At 42.3% G+C, this 13362-nt stretch overlaps 1 protein-coding gene across 2 annotated transcripts in view; it reads right to left on the bottom strand.

Annotated features, from left to right (window-relative positions):
• The window catches only part of LOC135552393 (CUB domain-containing protein 1-like), a 32148-nt gene extending 20284 nt beyond the window's left edge, over positions 1-11864 (bottom strand). Inside the window, exons 1-2 of one of the 2 annotated variants that reach the window (XM_064983973.1) lie at positions 11803-11864; positions 11586-11660 (exon numbers count right to left, since the gene is read on the bottom strand). In XM_064983973.1, coding sequence (XP_064840045.1) covers positions 11586-11655 — 70 coding nt within the window. In that variant the 5' untranslated portion in view covers positions 11656-11660; positions 11803-11864. The other variant, XM_064983974.1, reaches the window with a different exon arrangement.
• Between the last annotated feature and the right edge of the window lie 1498 nt (positions 11865-13362).

Below are 13362 nucleotides of genomic sequence, written 5' to 3'. Positions count from 1 at the left end.
CCCGCACAACATGATGCTGCCACCTCTGTGTTTCACGGTTGGGATGGCGTTCTTCAGCTTGCAAGCATCCTCCTTTTTCCTCCAAACATAACGATGGTCATTATGGTCAAACAGTTCTATTTTTGTTTCATCAGACCAGAGGACATTTCTCTAAAAAGTATGATCTTTGTCCCCATGTGCAGTTGCAAACCGTAGTCTGGCTTTTTTATGGTGGTTTTGGAGCAGTGGGTTCTACCTTGCTGAGCAGCCTTTCAGGTTGTCAATATAGGACTCGTTTTACTGTGGATATAGACACTTTTGCACCAGTTTCCTCCAGCATCTTCACAAGGTCCTTTTTGGTTGTTCTGGGATTGATTTTCACTTTTCACACCAAAGTACGTTCATCTCTAGGAGTCAGAACATGTCTCCTTCCTGAGGGGTATGACGGTTGCGTGGTCCCATGGTGTTTATACTTGCGTACTATTGTTTGTACAGATGAACGTGGTACCGTCAGGCATTTGAAAATTGCTCCCAAGTATGAACCCAGCTTGTGGAGGTCTACCATTTTTTTCTGAGGTCATGGCTGATTTAATTTGATTTTCCCATGATGTCAAGCAAAGAGCCACCAAGCATACTTTCAAAGTTGTGGCAAAATGGCTTAAAAAATAAAAGTAAAGGTATTGAAGTGGCCATCACGAAAGCCCTAACCTCAATTCTATAGAAAATGTGTGGGCAGAACTGAAAAAGCATGTGCGAGCAGGGAGGTCTACAAACCTGACTCAGTTACACCAGCTCAGTCAGGAGGAATTCACCAAACTTATTGTGGGAAGCTTGGAAAAGGCTATCCGAAATGTTTGGCCCAAGTTAAACAATTTAAAGGCAATGCTACCAAATACTAATTGAGTGTATGTAAACTTCGGACGCACTGAGAATGTAAAGAAATAAATTAAACATTTTTTTTCACAATTCCTGACATTTAATCCAAATAAAAATTCCCTGCCTTAGGTCAGTTAGGATCCCCACTTTATTTTAAGAATGTGAAATGTCAGAATAATAGAGAGAATGACTTATTTATTTGTCTCAGGTGTATGTAAACTTCCGACTACACACACACACACACACACACACACAGCAAAAAAAAGATAATTCATAAATATCCAAATAACTTCACAGAATTTAAACACTGTTTCCCATGCTTGTTCAATGATCCATAAACAATTAATGAACACGCACCTATGGAATGGTTGTTAAGACACTAACCGTTTACAGACGGTAGGCAATTAAGGTCACAGTTATGAAGACTTAGGACACTATAAAAAAGAGGCCTTTCTACTGACTCTGAAAAACACCAAAAGAAAGATGCCCAGGGTCCCAGCGTGAACGTGCCTTAGGCAACCTGCAAGGAGGCATGAGGACTGCATATGTGGCCACGGCAATAAATTGCAATGTCCGTACTGTGAGACGCCTAAGACAGCGCTACAGAGACAGGACGGACAGCTGATCATCCTCACAGTGGCAGACCACGTGTAACAACACCTGCACAGGACTGGTACAGCCGAACATCACACCTGCAGGACATGTACGGGAGATGGCAACAACAACTGCCCAAGTTACACCAGGAACACACAATCACTCCATCAGTGCACAGACTGTCCGCAATGGGCTGAGAGAGGCTGGACTGAGGGCTTGTAGGCCTGATGCCGACAAGTCCTCAGTCCAGCCTCTCTCAGCCTATTGTGGACTGTCTGAGCACTGGATGGAGGGATTGTGTGTTCCTGGTGTAACTTGGGCAGTTGTTGTTGCCATCCCGTAAGGCAGGTCCTCACCAGACATCACCGGTAACAACGTTGCCTTTGGGCACAAACCCACCATCGCTGGACCAGACAGGACTGTCAAAAAGTGCTCTTCACTAATGAGTCGCGGTGTTGTCTCTTTCGGATTCGTGTTTATCGTTGAAGGAATGAGCGTTACACCGAGGCCTGTACTCTGGAGCAGGATCGAGGTGGAGGGTCCGTCATGGTCTGGGGCGGTGTGTCACAGCATCATCGGACTGAGCTTGTTGTCATTGCAGGCAATCTCAACGCTGTGCGTTGCAGGGAAGACATCCTCCTCTCTCATGTGGTACCCTTTCTGCAGGCTCATCCTGACATGACCCTCCAGCATGACAATGCCACCAGCCATACTTCTCGTTCTGTGTGTGATTTCCTGGAAGACAGGAATGTCAGTGTTCTGCAATGGCAAATCTGGTGCAGTCCATGAGGAGAAGATGCACTGCATACTTAATGCAGCTGGTAGCCACACCAGATACTGACTGTTACTTTTGATTTCGACCTCCCCTTCGTTCAGGGACACATTATTCCATTTATGTTAGTCACATGTCTGTGGAACATGTTCAGTTTATGTCTCAGTTGTTGAAGCTTATGTTCATACAAATATTTACACATGGGGGGTATGATTAAGAGACATGGAGTGATCAAAGCAACACACAGGAACTCAAGTCCTTCTGTTCACCTGACTTAGAATTCCTCACAATCAAATGTCGACCGCATTATCTACCAAGGGAATTCTCTTCGATTATAATCACAGCCGTATATATTACCCCCAAGCAGACACATCGATGGCCCTGAACAAACTTTATTTGACTCTTTGCAAACTGGAAAACACATATCCTGAGGCTGCCTTCATTGTAGCTGGGGATTTTAACAAGGCTAATCTGAAAACAAGACTTCCTAAATTGTATCAGCATATCGATTGCGCAACCAGGGCTGGTAAAACCCTGGATCATTGCAATTCTAACTTCCGCAACGCATATAAGGCCCTCCCCCACCCTCCTTTCGGAAAAGCTGACCACGACTCCAATTTGTTGCTCCCTGCCTACAGACAGAAACAAGAAGCTCCCGCGCTCAGGTCTGTTCAATGCTGGTCCGAACAATCTGATTCCACACTTCAAGACTGCTTCAATCACGTGGATTGGGATATGTTCTGCATTTCTTCCAACAACAACATACGCTGATTCGGTGAGCGAGTTCATTAGAAAGTGCATTAACGATGTCATTCCCATAACAACGATTAAAACATTCCCAGACCAGAAACCGTGGATTGATGGCAGCATTCGCATGAAACTGAAAGCACGAACCACTGCTTTTAACCAAGGCAAGGTGACTGGAAACATGACCGAATACAAACAGTGTAGCTATTCCCTCCACAAGGCAATCAAACAAGCTAAGCGTCAGTATAGAGACAAAGTAGAGTCGCAATTCAACGGCTCAGACCCAAGAGGTATGTGGCAGGGTCTACAGTCAATCATGGATTACAAAAAGAAAACCAGCCCCGTTGCGGACCAGGATGTCTTGCTCCCAGACAGACTAAATAATTTTTTTGCCCGCTTTAAGGACAATACAGTGCCACTGACAAGGCCCGCAACCAAAACCTGCGGACTCTCCTTCACTGCAGCCGACGTGAGTAAAACATTTAAACGTTGATCCATTTAAAACGCTGATCCTCAACACTGGGGCCCCACAAGGGTGCGTTCTGAGCCCTCTACTTGCGTTCTGAGCCCTCTAATTATTAGAAAATGGAAGAAGTTAAAGATGACGGACAATCACCCTCTGTCTGGGGCTCCATGCAAGATCTCACCTCGTGGGGCATCAATGATCATGAGGAAGGCGAGGGATCAGCCCAGAACTACACGGCAGGACCTGGTCAATAACCTGAAGAAAGCTGGGACCACAGTCTCAAGGAAAACCATTAGTAACACACTACGCCATCATGGATTAAAATCCTGGTCCAGGCCTGTCTGAAGTTTGCCAATGACAATCTGGATGATCCAGAGGAGGAATGGGAGAAGGTCATGTGGTCTGATGAGACAAAAAGAGAGCTTTTTGGTCTAAACTCCACTCGCCGTGTTTGGAGGAAGAAGGATGAGTACAACCCCAAGAACAGCATCTCAAACATGAAGCATGGAGGTGGAAACATCATTCTTTGGGGATGCTTTTCTGCAAAGGGGACAGGACGACTGCACCTTATTGAGGGGAGGATGGATGGGGGCCATGTATCGCGATCTTGGCCAACAACCTCCTTCCCTCAGTAAGAGCATTGAAGATGGGTCGTGGCTGGGTCTTCCAGCATGACAACGACCCGAAACACACAGCCAGGGCAACTAAGGAGTGGCTCCGTAAGAAGCATCTCAAGGTCCTGGAGTGGCCTAGCCAGTCTCCAGACCTGAACCAAATAGAAAATCTTTGAAGGGAGCTGAAAGTCCGTATTGCCCAGCGACAGCCCCGAAACCTGAAGGATCTGGAGAAGGTCTGTATGGAGGAGTGGGCCAAAATCCCTGCTGCAGTGTGTGCAAACCTGGTCAAGAACTACAGGAAACGTATGATCTCTGTAATTGCAAACAAAGGTTTCTGGACCAAATATTAAGTTCTGCTTTTCTGATGTATCAAATACTTATGTCATGCAATAAAATGCAAATGAATTACTTAACAATCATACAATGTGATTTTCTGGATTTTTGTTTTAGATTCCGTCTCTCACAGTTGAAGTGTACCTTTGATAAAAAATTACAGACCTCTACATGCTTTGTAAGTAGGAAAACCTGCAAAATTGGCAGTGTATCAAACACTTGTTCTCCCCACTGTATATACTGTACTCGATACCATCTACTGCACCTTGCCTATGCCGTTCTGTTCCATCACTCATTCATATATCTTTATGTACATATTCTTTATCCCTTTACACTTGTGTGTACAAGGTGGTAGCTTTGGAATAGTTAGATTACTCGTTGGTTATTACTGCATTGTCGGAACTAGAAGCATAAGCATTTTGCTACACCTGCATTAACATCTGCTAACCATGTGTATGTGACAAATAAATTTGATTTGACATGTTAAGTTTTCTGAAAATAAATGCAGTTGACAGTTGACATACAAACAATATTTTATCCTACAATTAGGAATAAGAAAAGGCTTGATTTCTAGTCAAATAGATGAAACGGGTCTTACAAAACAGCTACCAGGAAAAAGTCTTTAATGGTATTAGAACATCAAATGATAATGTTGAAGTTATTATTTGGCAAGGGTATTAACACTCATATTTGGTTTGGGCTAAATAATTTGTCTTCTGTAAGTTTAAGCAATACTGCATTGTTATTCCTTTACCAAAAAAACACATATCTTTAAGATATTTTCAAATGTATCTTCCTCATGAGGGAGAATAGTGAAAGTAACAAGTAATGGTAGATCTACCAATTAATTATAGTGATTTTACTGATCAATTTTGTTCTTTAATTATCAGCTGATTAACACTAGAACTGTTGGGCCTCGATGGACCCCCCTCCCCCCTTCAAGCGAATGAGCAGTTTTTCTGACTGCAACATTCTAACAGTGTAATTAATACATTTAATATATGCCATAGCAAAAATAATCATTTGGTTGTGTTTATGAAGGGTTTTGGTTTATCATTAAAATAAAAATCATATTCTATTTCAAATAACACAATAGCATTTGCATTAAACCTGTCCCTAACCTTCCTATGGTGAAGCATGGTGGTGGCAGCATCATGCTATGAGATGTTCTTCAGTGGCAGGAACTGGGAGACTTGTCAGCATCGATAGAAAGATGAATGGAGCAAAGTACAGAGAAATCCTTGATGAAAACCTGCTCCAGTGTGCTCAGGACCTCAGACTGTGGCGAAGGATCACCTTCCAACAGGACAAAGACCCTAAGCACACAGCCAAGACAACTCAGGAGCAACTAATGACGCCACGAAAAACACAGCGCTACACAGCATCCCTAACCTAGCCCAATGTCTGCTGTGTGGATCTATTTTGATGTTTCAAGGAAGATAACAAAAAGGCCAAATGCAACATTTGTGCTGCAATATTTCCCGAGGGGAGAAAGTGAAATCTTTCAATACCACAAACCTAATTACTCATTTGAAAGTGCATCACCCCCAGACGTTCAGCCCCAACTTAGAACAAAGGCAGAAAAAACTAAGCGCTTCCAACAACTAAACAAGTTCAAGTCGAGCAGTCATTTGAAAGAGTAAGAACATTTCAGCGAGACAACTCAAAGGTGAAATCCATTAACGGCAACATAATGGAATTCATTGCCCTTGACAATCAACCGTTCTCTGTCGTTGATGATGTTGGCTTTCCCCTACTGGTTCAGCACCTCAAGCCCCGGTACACACTACCAAGCAGGTGATTTTTCAGATGTTGCCCTATCGGAGTTACACAGTATTGTTGAAACGCACATCTATGAGATACATGCTATGGGCGTCACTGCTATTAGCTTCACGACTGACATTTGGACCAGCGATGTCAGCCCCTTGCGCATGCAAAGTCTGACAGCACAGTGGGTGGATGAGGATCTCTTTACTGTAGTCGCCACCGTGCTCGATGCTAGGTACAAGGACCGCTACTTCGTTGCAGACAAACAGGGTTTACGTGAAATGTTACAGACACAGATGGACAAGATGGAAACGGACAGAGTGACAGTGCGCACCGAGGAAGAGGTCCCACGACAGAAGAGGCCATGGACAGACAGAGCTGAAACTTTACAGCTTGACATATATGATGAAATTCTGGTTGAGAATGAAACGACTGAACAACGAAACAGCATAGCAAGTAAGTGAAAGAAATAGGTTTTGATGAGGTTTTACTGGTAATGGGGACATATGTAAATGCCAAGAAAATAACTTTTTGGTCAGTGTGTGTGTGTGGAATGCAGTCAACATTCCAATTGCACGCTCCCTCTAAACTTGAGACATCTGTGGCATCATGTTCTGTGACAAAACAGCACATTTTAGAGTAACCTTTTATTGTCCTGTATAATGATCATGCTGTTTAATCAGCTTCTTAATATGCCACACCTGCCAGGTGGATGGATTAACTTGGCAAAGGAGAAATACTCACTAACATGGATGTAAACAAATTTGTGGACAACATTTTAGAGTAATAAGCTTTTCGTGGATATGGACATTTCTGAGATCTTATATTTCAGCTCATAAAACATGGGACCAACACTACGTTGCATTTATATTTTTGTGCAGTGTAGTTTCGGTTCAGTTGAGAGGCAATTATCAGGGTCACTATCAGATGGGCACTGCATTCTCAACTGTCTGAAGAAGGAGCGGAGCAGGCCCTACTTTTTGGAGAACGAGGAGCAACGGGGGGAAAAACCCTTTAAAAAAATGACACGCCCTCCTAAAACTCCAGTTCTGTTTGTGACATTAAGATTCTAACAACGGCAGTGTGTTATATAAACTTATTTAGGAAAAGTCAAGGACGGAGCGGGGCAAGACTTAAAAAAAATGTAAGAGTAATAAAAAATGTTTTTATCATGAACAGTCAGATGAGATGAGAAAAAAGGAACCCGCACGCACACTGCTCTTGATAGAATCACTGATCTCTAATAAGCTTTACATATTGTCCTCGCGGCCTTCGTCAGAGCCTTTGTGAGTTTTTTAAATGAGCACCCTTATGTAGACCTAGCCCCACCCATATCCGTTCCACGCATCGAATGGGGTCTTAATGATGAAATGCCTATGCATGTTATGTGGTAAAATTGAACATGAATTATGCCCCTATTTCAGATTACTCTGATGTTTTTATTACGCTGTACCCAATGATTTATGAAAACTTGCTTGGTAGGTCGATGTCCTCATTGTGGTTTTACAGACATGTTTAATACATTTTATGTACACACTTTATTCGAATAATTAGGAAATGCATATTGTTATATTTGGTAGCACTTGTTTTTCCTTTGCCTCCAAACCCTTTCGATTTGTGGGACGGATGTGGGTGGGGCTAGGTCTACATAAGGGTGCAATTTTTTTTTTAACTCAAAAGCTCTGACGAAGGCCGTGAGGCCGATTCACCATGTGGCAGTCTGACAGAAGACTCTGGGTTTGACGGATGCCAGGAGAATGCTACCTGCCCGGATGTATAGTGTCAACTGTAAACTTTGGTGGAGGAGGAATAATGTTCTGGGGCTGTTTTTCATGGTTCGGACTGGGCCCCTTAGTTCCAGTGAAGGGAAATCTTAATGCTACAGCATTCAATGATATTCAAGACGATTCTGTGCATCCAACTTTGTGGCAACAGTTTGGGGAAGGCCTTTCTTGTTTCAGCATGACAATGCACCTGGGCACAAAGCGAGGTCCATGCAAAAATGGTTTGTCGAGATCGGTGTGGAAGAACTTGACTGGCCTGCACAGATCCCTGACCTCAACCCCATCAAAGACCTTGGGGATGAATTGGAATGCCGACTGCACGCCAGGCCTAATCGCCCAACATCAGTGCCCGACCTCACTAATGCTCTAGTGGCTGAATGGAAGCAAGTTCCCACAGCAATGTTCCAACATCTAGTGGAAAGCCTTCCCAGAAGAGTGGAGGCTGTTATAGCAGCGAAGGGGGGACCAACTCCATATTAATGCCCCTGATTTTGGAATAAGACGTTCGACAAGCAGTGTCCACATACTTTTTGCCATGTAGCGTACAGTGCATTCGTAAAGTATACTTTCCAAATGCACTGTATACAGTACCATTCAAAAGTTGACACACCTACTCAATCCAGGGTTTTTCTTTATTTGGACTATTTTCTACATTGTAGAATAATACGGAAGACATCAAAACTATGAAATAACGCATATGAAATCAAGTAGAAACCCAAAAAGTTAACAAATATATATTTTATATTTGAGATTCTTCAAAGTAGCAACTCTTTGCCTTGATGACAGCTTTTTTTCTCGTAGTTTCGTCAGGAATCACCCATATGTCCTGTGGAGGCTCAGCTCACAATGACCTCAGACTGTGAGAACATGAATGTAAATTAGAGGTGTGTCAGGAACAAAATAGTAAATAGTAGTAAACAGTAAATCCATGTTCTGTATCAAGTGAGATATGCCTCTTACATGTGTGTAGATCTTTGTCATCTACTTCTACACGTGGCCGTGGCCGTGCCTGCGTCACATATGGGGCGGCAGGGTAGCCTAGTGGTTAGAGCGTTGGACTAGTAACCGGAGGGTTGCGAGTTCAAACCCCCGAGCTGACAAGGTACAAATCTGTCGTTCTGCCCCTGAACAGGCAGTTAACCCACTGTTCCTAGGCCGTCATTGAAAATAAGAATTTGTTCTTAACTGACATGCCTGATTAAATAAAGGTAAAATAAACATATAAATAACTAGTTCAGGTAAAGATTCTAGGATGTGCAGCAGCTAAGATGGCGAGGACTCCTCACGTGGTGCAAAACATGGATTTTCTCAGGTGTTTGTAGAACCACCTGCATCTGGACACAGAAATTTATAAGATAACGGTTTTCCAGAATCAAGAGAGTATCGCCAATACCGACTTAGTTGAAGAATCTATGGTGGCAGTCTGTATGGGCAAACCTGTAACAGACACCAACAAGCTTTGATTATATCACATTAACTGTAGCGACAACTCAGCTCAGTATAACCCTGGCCTGTCTGCTATATCTTTTACCCTTTATCTTTAGGTCCCCTCAATATCAAATTATTCTACGTCCTTTTGTTTATATGGATGGCTCTGACTTAGAATATGTGGACAACTACAAATACCTAGGTGTCTAGTTAGACTGTAAACTCTCCTTCCAGACTCACATTAACCATCTCCAATCGGCTTCCTTTTCCACAACAAAGCCTCCTTGACATGCTGCCAAACATACACTCGTAAAACTGACCTTCCTACCGATCCTTGACTTCGGCTTTGTCATTTACAAAATAGCCTCCAACACTCTACTCAGAAAATTGGATGCAGTCTATCACAGTGACATCTGTTTTGTCACCAAAGCCCCATGTACTACCCACCACTGCGACCAGTATGCTCTCGTTGGCTGGCCCTCGTTACATATGTCGCCAAACCCCACTGGCTCCAGGTCATCTATAAGTCTTTGCTAGGTAAAGCCCCGCCTTCAGCTCCCTAGTCACCATAGCAACACCCACCTGTAGCACGCACTCCAGCAGGTATATATCACTGGTCATCCCCAAAGCCAAGACTTTCTTTGGCCGCCTTTCTTTCCTGTTCTCTGCTGCCAATGACTGGAACGAATTGCAAAAATCACTGAAGCTGGAGACTCATATCTCCCTCACTGTACCTGTACACACCCAACTACCTCATCCCCATATTGTTATTTATCTTCTTGCTCTTTTGCACCCCAGTATCTCTACTTGCACATCATCATCTGCACATCTATCACTCCAGTGTTACTGCTAAATTGTAATTATTTTGCCTCTATGGCCTATTTATTGCCTTACCTCTCTAATCTTCTACATTTGCACACACTGTACATAGATTTTCTATTGTGTTATTGACTATATGTTTGTTTATGTGTAACTCTGTTGTTGTTTTTGTCACACTGCTTTGCTTTATCTTGGCCAGGTTGCCGTTGTAAATGAGAACTTGTTCTCAACTGGCCTACCTGGTTAAATAAAGGTGAAATAAAGCAATACAATAAATACAGACACACATACATACATATTTTACACATCTGGGAAATGCCATCGACTTCACGATTCGATATTATCATGATATTTAGGTACCGCTACAATATGTATAAACGATTCTCACGATTCTATATGTATTGTGATTCGATACTGTGATTTTATTGGGATTTCATGTTCCAAACATATTGCTCACCATATGTCTGCTGCAGAGGGACAAGAGAGCCATGAGAGGACGAGTTTTGATCAGTCATGGGAAGAAAAGTGCTGAAAACAAATTGGCTCCCTATTTAAAAAGGTAGATATAGATGAAGCTATGAATGAAAAATACTGGAGTTTTGGTGCAGGTACAATCAACTATAGCAACAATTATATTGCGATAGTTAAAACAATACAAAACTATGTATCATCCAAAATAATATACCGATATGTAACTGTATCAATCCCCCCATCACTAATTTATAAGAGTTCCAGAATTGAGAACAAAGAGAGTAATCCCAAGCTAGTTGAAAAATCTATAATGCCGTTTTGTATAGTCGAACATGTAACGTCCATTATTCACATCACATTATCTAGTGTGGAAACTGTAGCAAGGTATGTTGCTTGCATGTTATGTGTTAGGCCGCTCATTTCACAGTGTCAACTCAATCAACATGATATATCTGACACAAATTGGAGAAAGGTGTCTGACTATTTTAGTACAAATTGTGCCTAAGTGCAGTTTAAATTCAACCTTGTGTGTTCTATTGAAATTAACTTCCGTATAAAGACGTCGTTTTCAGCTTTTCACTTTTCAGTCTGTCCTACCTGTCTAACGTTAAAATGTCATGTGGGTAAAATGTTATACCCATTTGGAAACTATTTCCAATTGCAGTGGATCAATAATATGCAGAACGCTGTTACAGATTAACGTTACATGATTGTGAAACTATTTAATGTATAATATATTTTTTTAAATGCTTGCAAATATACAGAAACTATAAACTTGTAACACTGAAGTACGATACAATTCTTACGTTTATCGACAACATTATATTCTGCAACATTGAGAATATATAAAGGCCACACTCAGTACATGATTTATAACTTATTGTTAACGTCTGCTTGCTTTGTTTGAAAGGTTGTTTTGAATGTTCTCTCACCTGACAGGTTGAGGCGTAACAAAATCACAATTCCCTGGAGCACTCCAGCGCAAATTGTCGTGAGCCGCATGTCCCCTGATAAAACGACAAAAAGATGTGCCTTAAATATTTCTGGATAAATGTTGTAACCAAAACCACGATATTTGCCTTTTTTAAATCCCAGGTTAAAATATTTTTAATGGCGGTGACCAACCAGTAGCTTCCTGATTTACATTACCTGTTTCACTCAGGGCGACGTGTAGGCTAACGTAAATTGGTCTGTCGAAACTTGACGGAAGAATTTAGCGGTTGACAGGCTGGTCTCTTGGACAAAACGTAACATAGTAAACGAAAATCCGGGCCACTCAAATTAGTATGTTATGTTTGCTATGGTTACATAAGACAGAAAGTTAATAAAGGCCATCATTTATGGAAGATGGTTGGTCATGGGTAACCCAAAAGTTGCTAGTTTGAAACTCAACACGGACAACATTAGCATTTTAGCTAATTAGCAACTTTGCAACTAACTTGTTACTTACTACATTTTAGCTACTTTGCAACTATTTAGCATGTTAGTGTAGCCGATGCGAAATGGCTAGCTAGTTAGCGGTGGTGTGCGCTGGTAGCGTTTCAATCGGTGACGACACTCGCTCTGAGACCTTGAAGTAGTGATTCCCCTTGCTCTGCGGCTTTTGTGGAGCGATGGGTAACGATGCTTCGAGAGTGACTGTTGATGTGTGCAGAGCGTACCTGGTTCGTGCCCAGGTCGGGGCGAGGGGACGGACGTAAAGTCTATACTGTTACATTGGTGCCGTGACCTGGATCACTGGTTGCTGCGGAAAAGGAGGAGGTCAAAAGATGGGTGAGTGTAGCCGATGCGAAATGGCTAGGTGGTGCGCGCTGGTAGTGTTTCAATTGGTGACGTAACTCGCTCTGAGACCTTGAAGTAGAGGTTCCCCTTGGCTTTTGTGGAACAATGGGTAATGATGCTTCGAGGGTGACTGTTGACGTGTGCAGAGCGTCCCTGGTTCGCGCCCAGGTCGGGGCGAGGGGACGGATGTAAAGTCTAAACTGTTGCATTAGCTAACCCGTAACATTGTACAAATTGCAGTTTGTAATGTATCCTAAGAATTGTAATTGTTAACATATCATACGAATTGTAATTCGTAACATATACGAAATGGATGACGGACATCCACAAATGAATACATACCACTACATATCATATCATACAAATTTTAGTGTTCCCGGACTTTTGTCTACTATAGATGTGGTAAAGAGGTCAATTGAACTGGACCAAAACAATGGAACTGCCATGGAAATATATGGAGGGAAGGGCGTGAGGGAAAGATCCCGAGTCTCTCCCAGCAAGATTAGCCCACATTTAGGCTATTGTTAATATGTGTATTTCACACTATGTTGAGGAAGAAATCGGAGTATAATGCTTGTGTGGATGTCAACCACTGCCGGTCAGTGCCTTTTAAGATGAGGGAGGACAAAAACAAAATGTATCAGCATTGCCTTATTTCTATTGAAGCATATTGGATGTCTCTCATTCATATTCCATTCACCCAGTTCAATGTAACAATGATAGGTTTAGGCTACTACATGATACTTAAATTTTCCCTATACCCATCATGAGGTTTCTACAACTTAGCCTATGAATGAAAGTTTACAACATATGTGCACACAGGTCGAGAGACAAATTTGAGGTGACAGACAGTCACATTCAATACCGCCTTGCACACTCCTGCCTGCATCTAGCTGATACAGGGTGTAATAATTTGTCCAACAGTTG

Source organism: Oncorhynchus masou, chromosome 13 (genome assembly GCF_036934945.1).
Source record: "Oncorhynchus masou masou isolate Uvic2021 chromosome 13, UVic_Omas_1.1, whole genome shotgun sequence".
Lineage (NCBI taxonomy): Eukaryota > Metazoa > Chordata > Actinopteri > Salmoniformes > Salmonidae > Oncorhynchus > Oncorhynchus masou.
The sequence above is the reverse complement of the archived record's forward strand: the minus strand, read 5'-3'. Positions and strand labels throughout refer to the sequence as shown.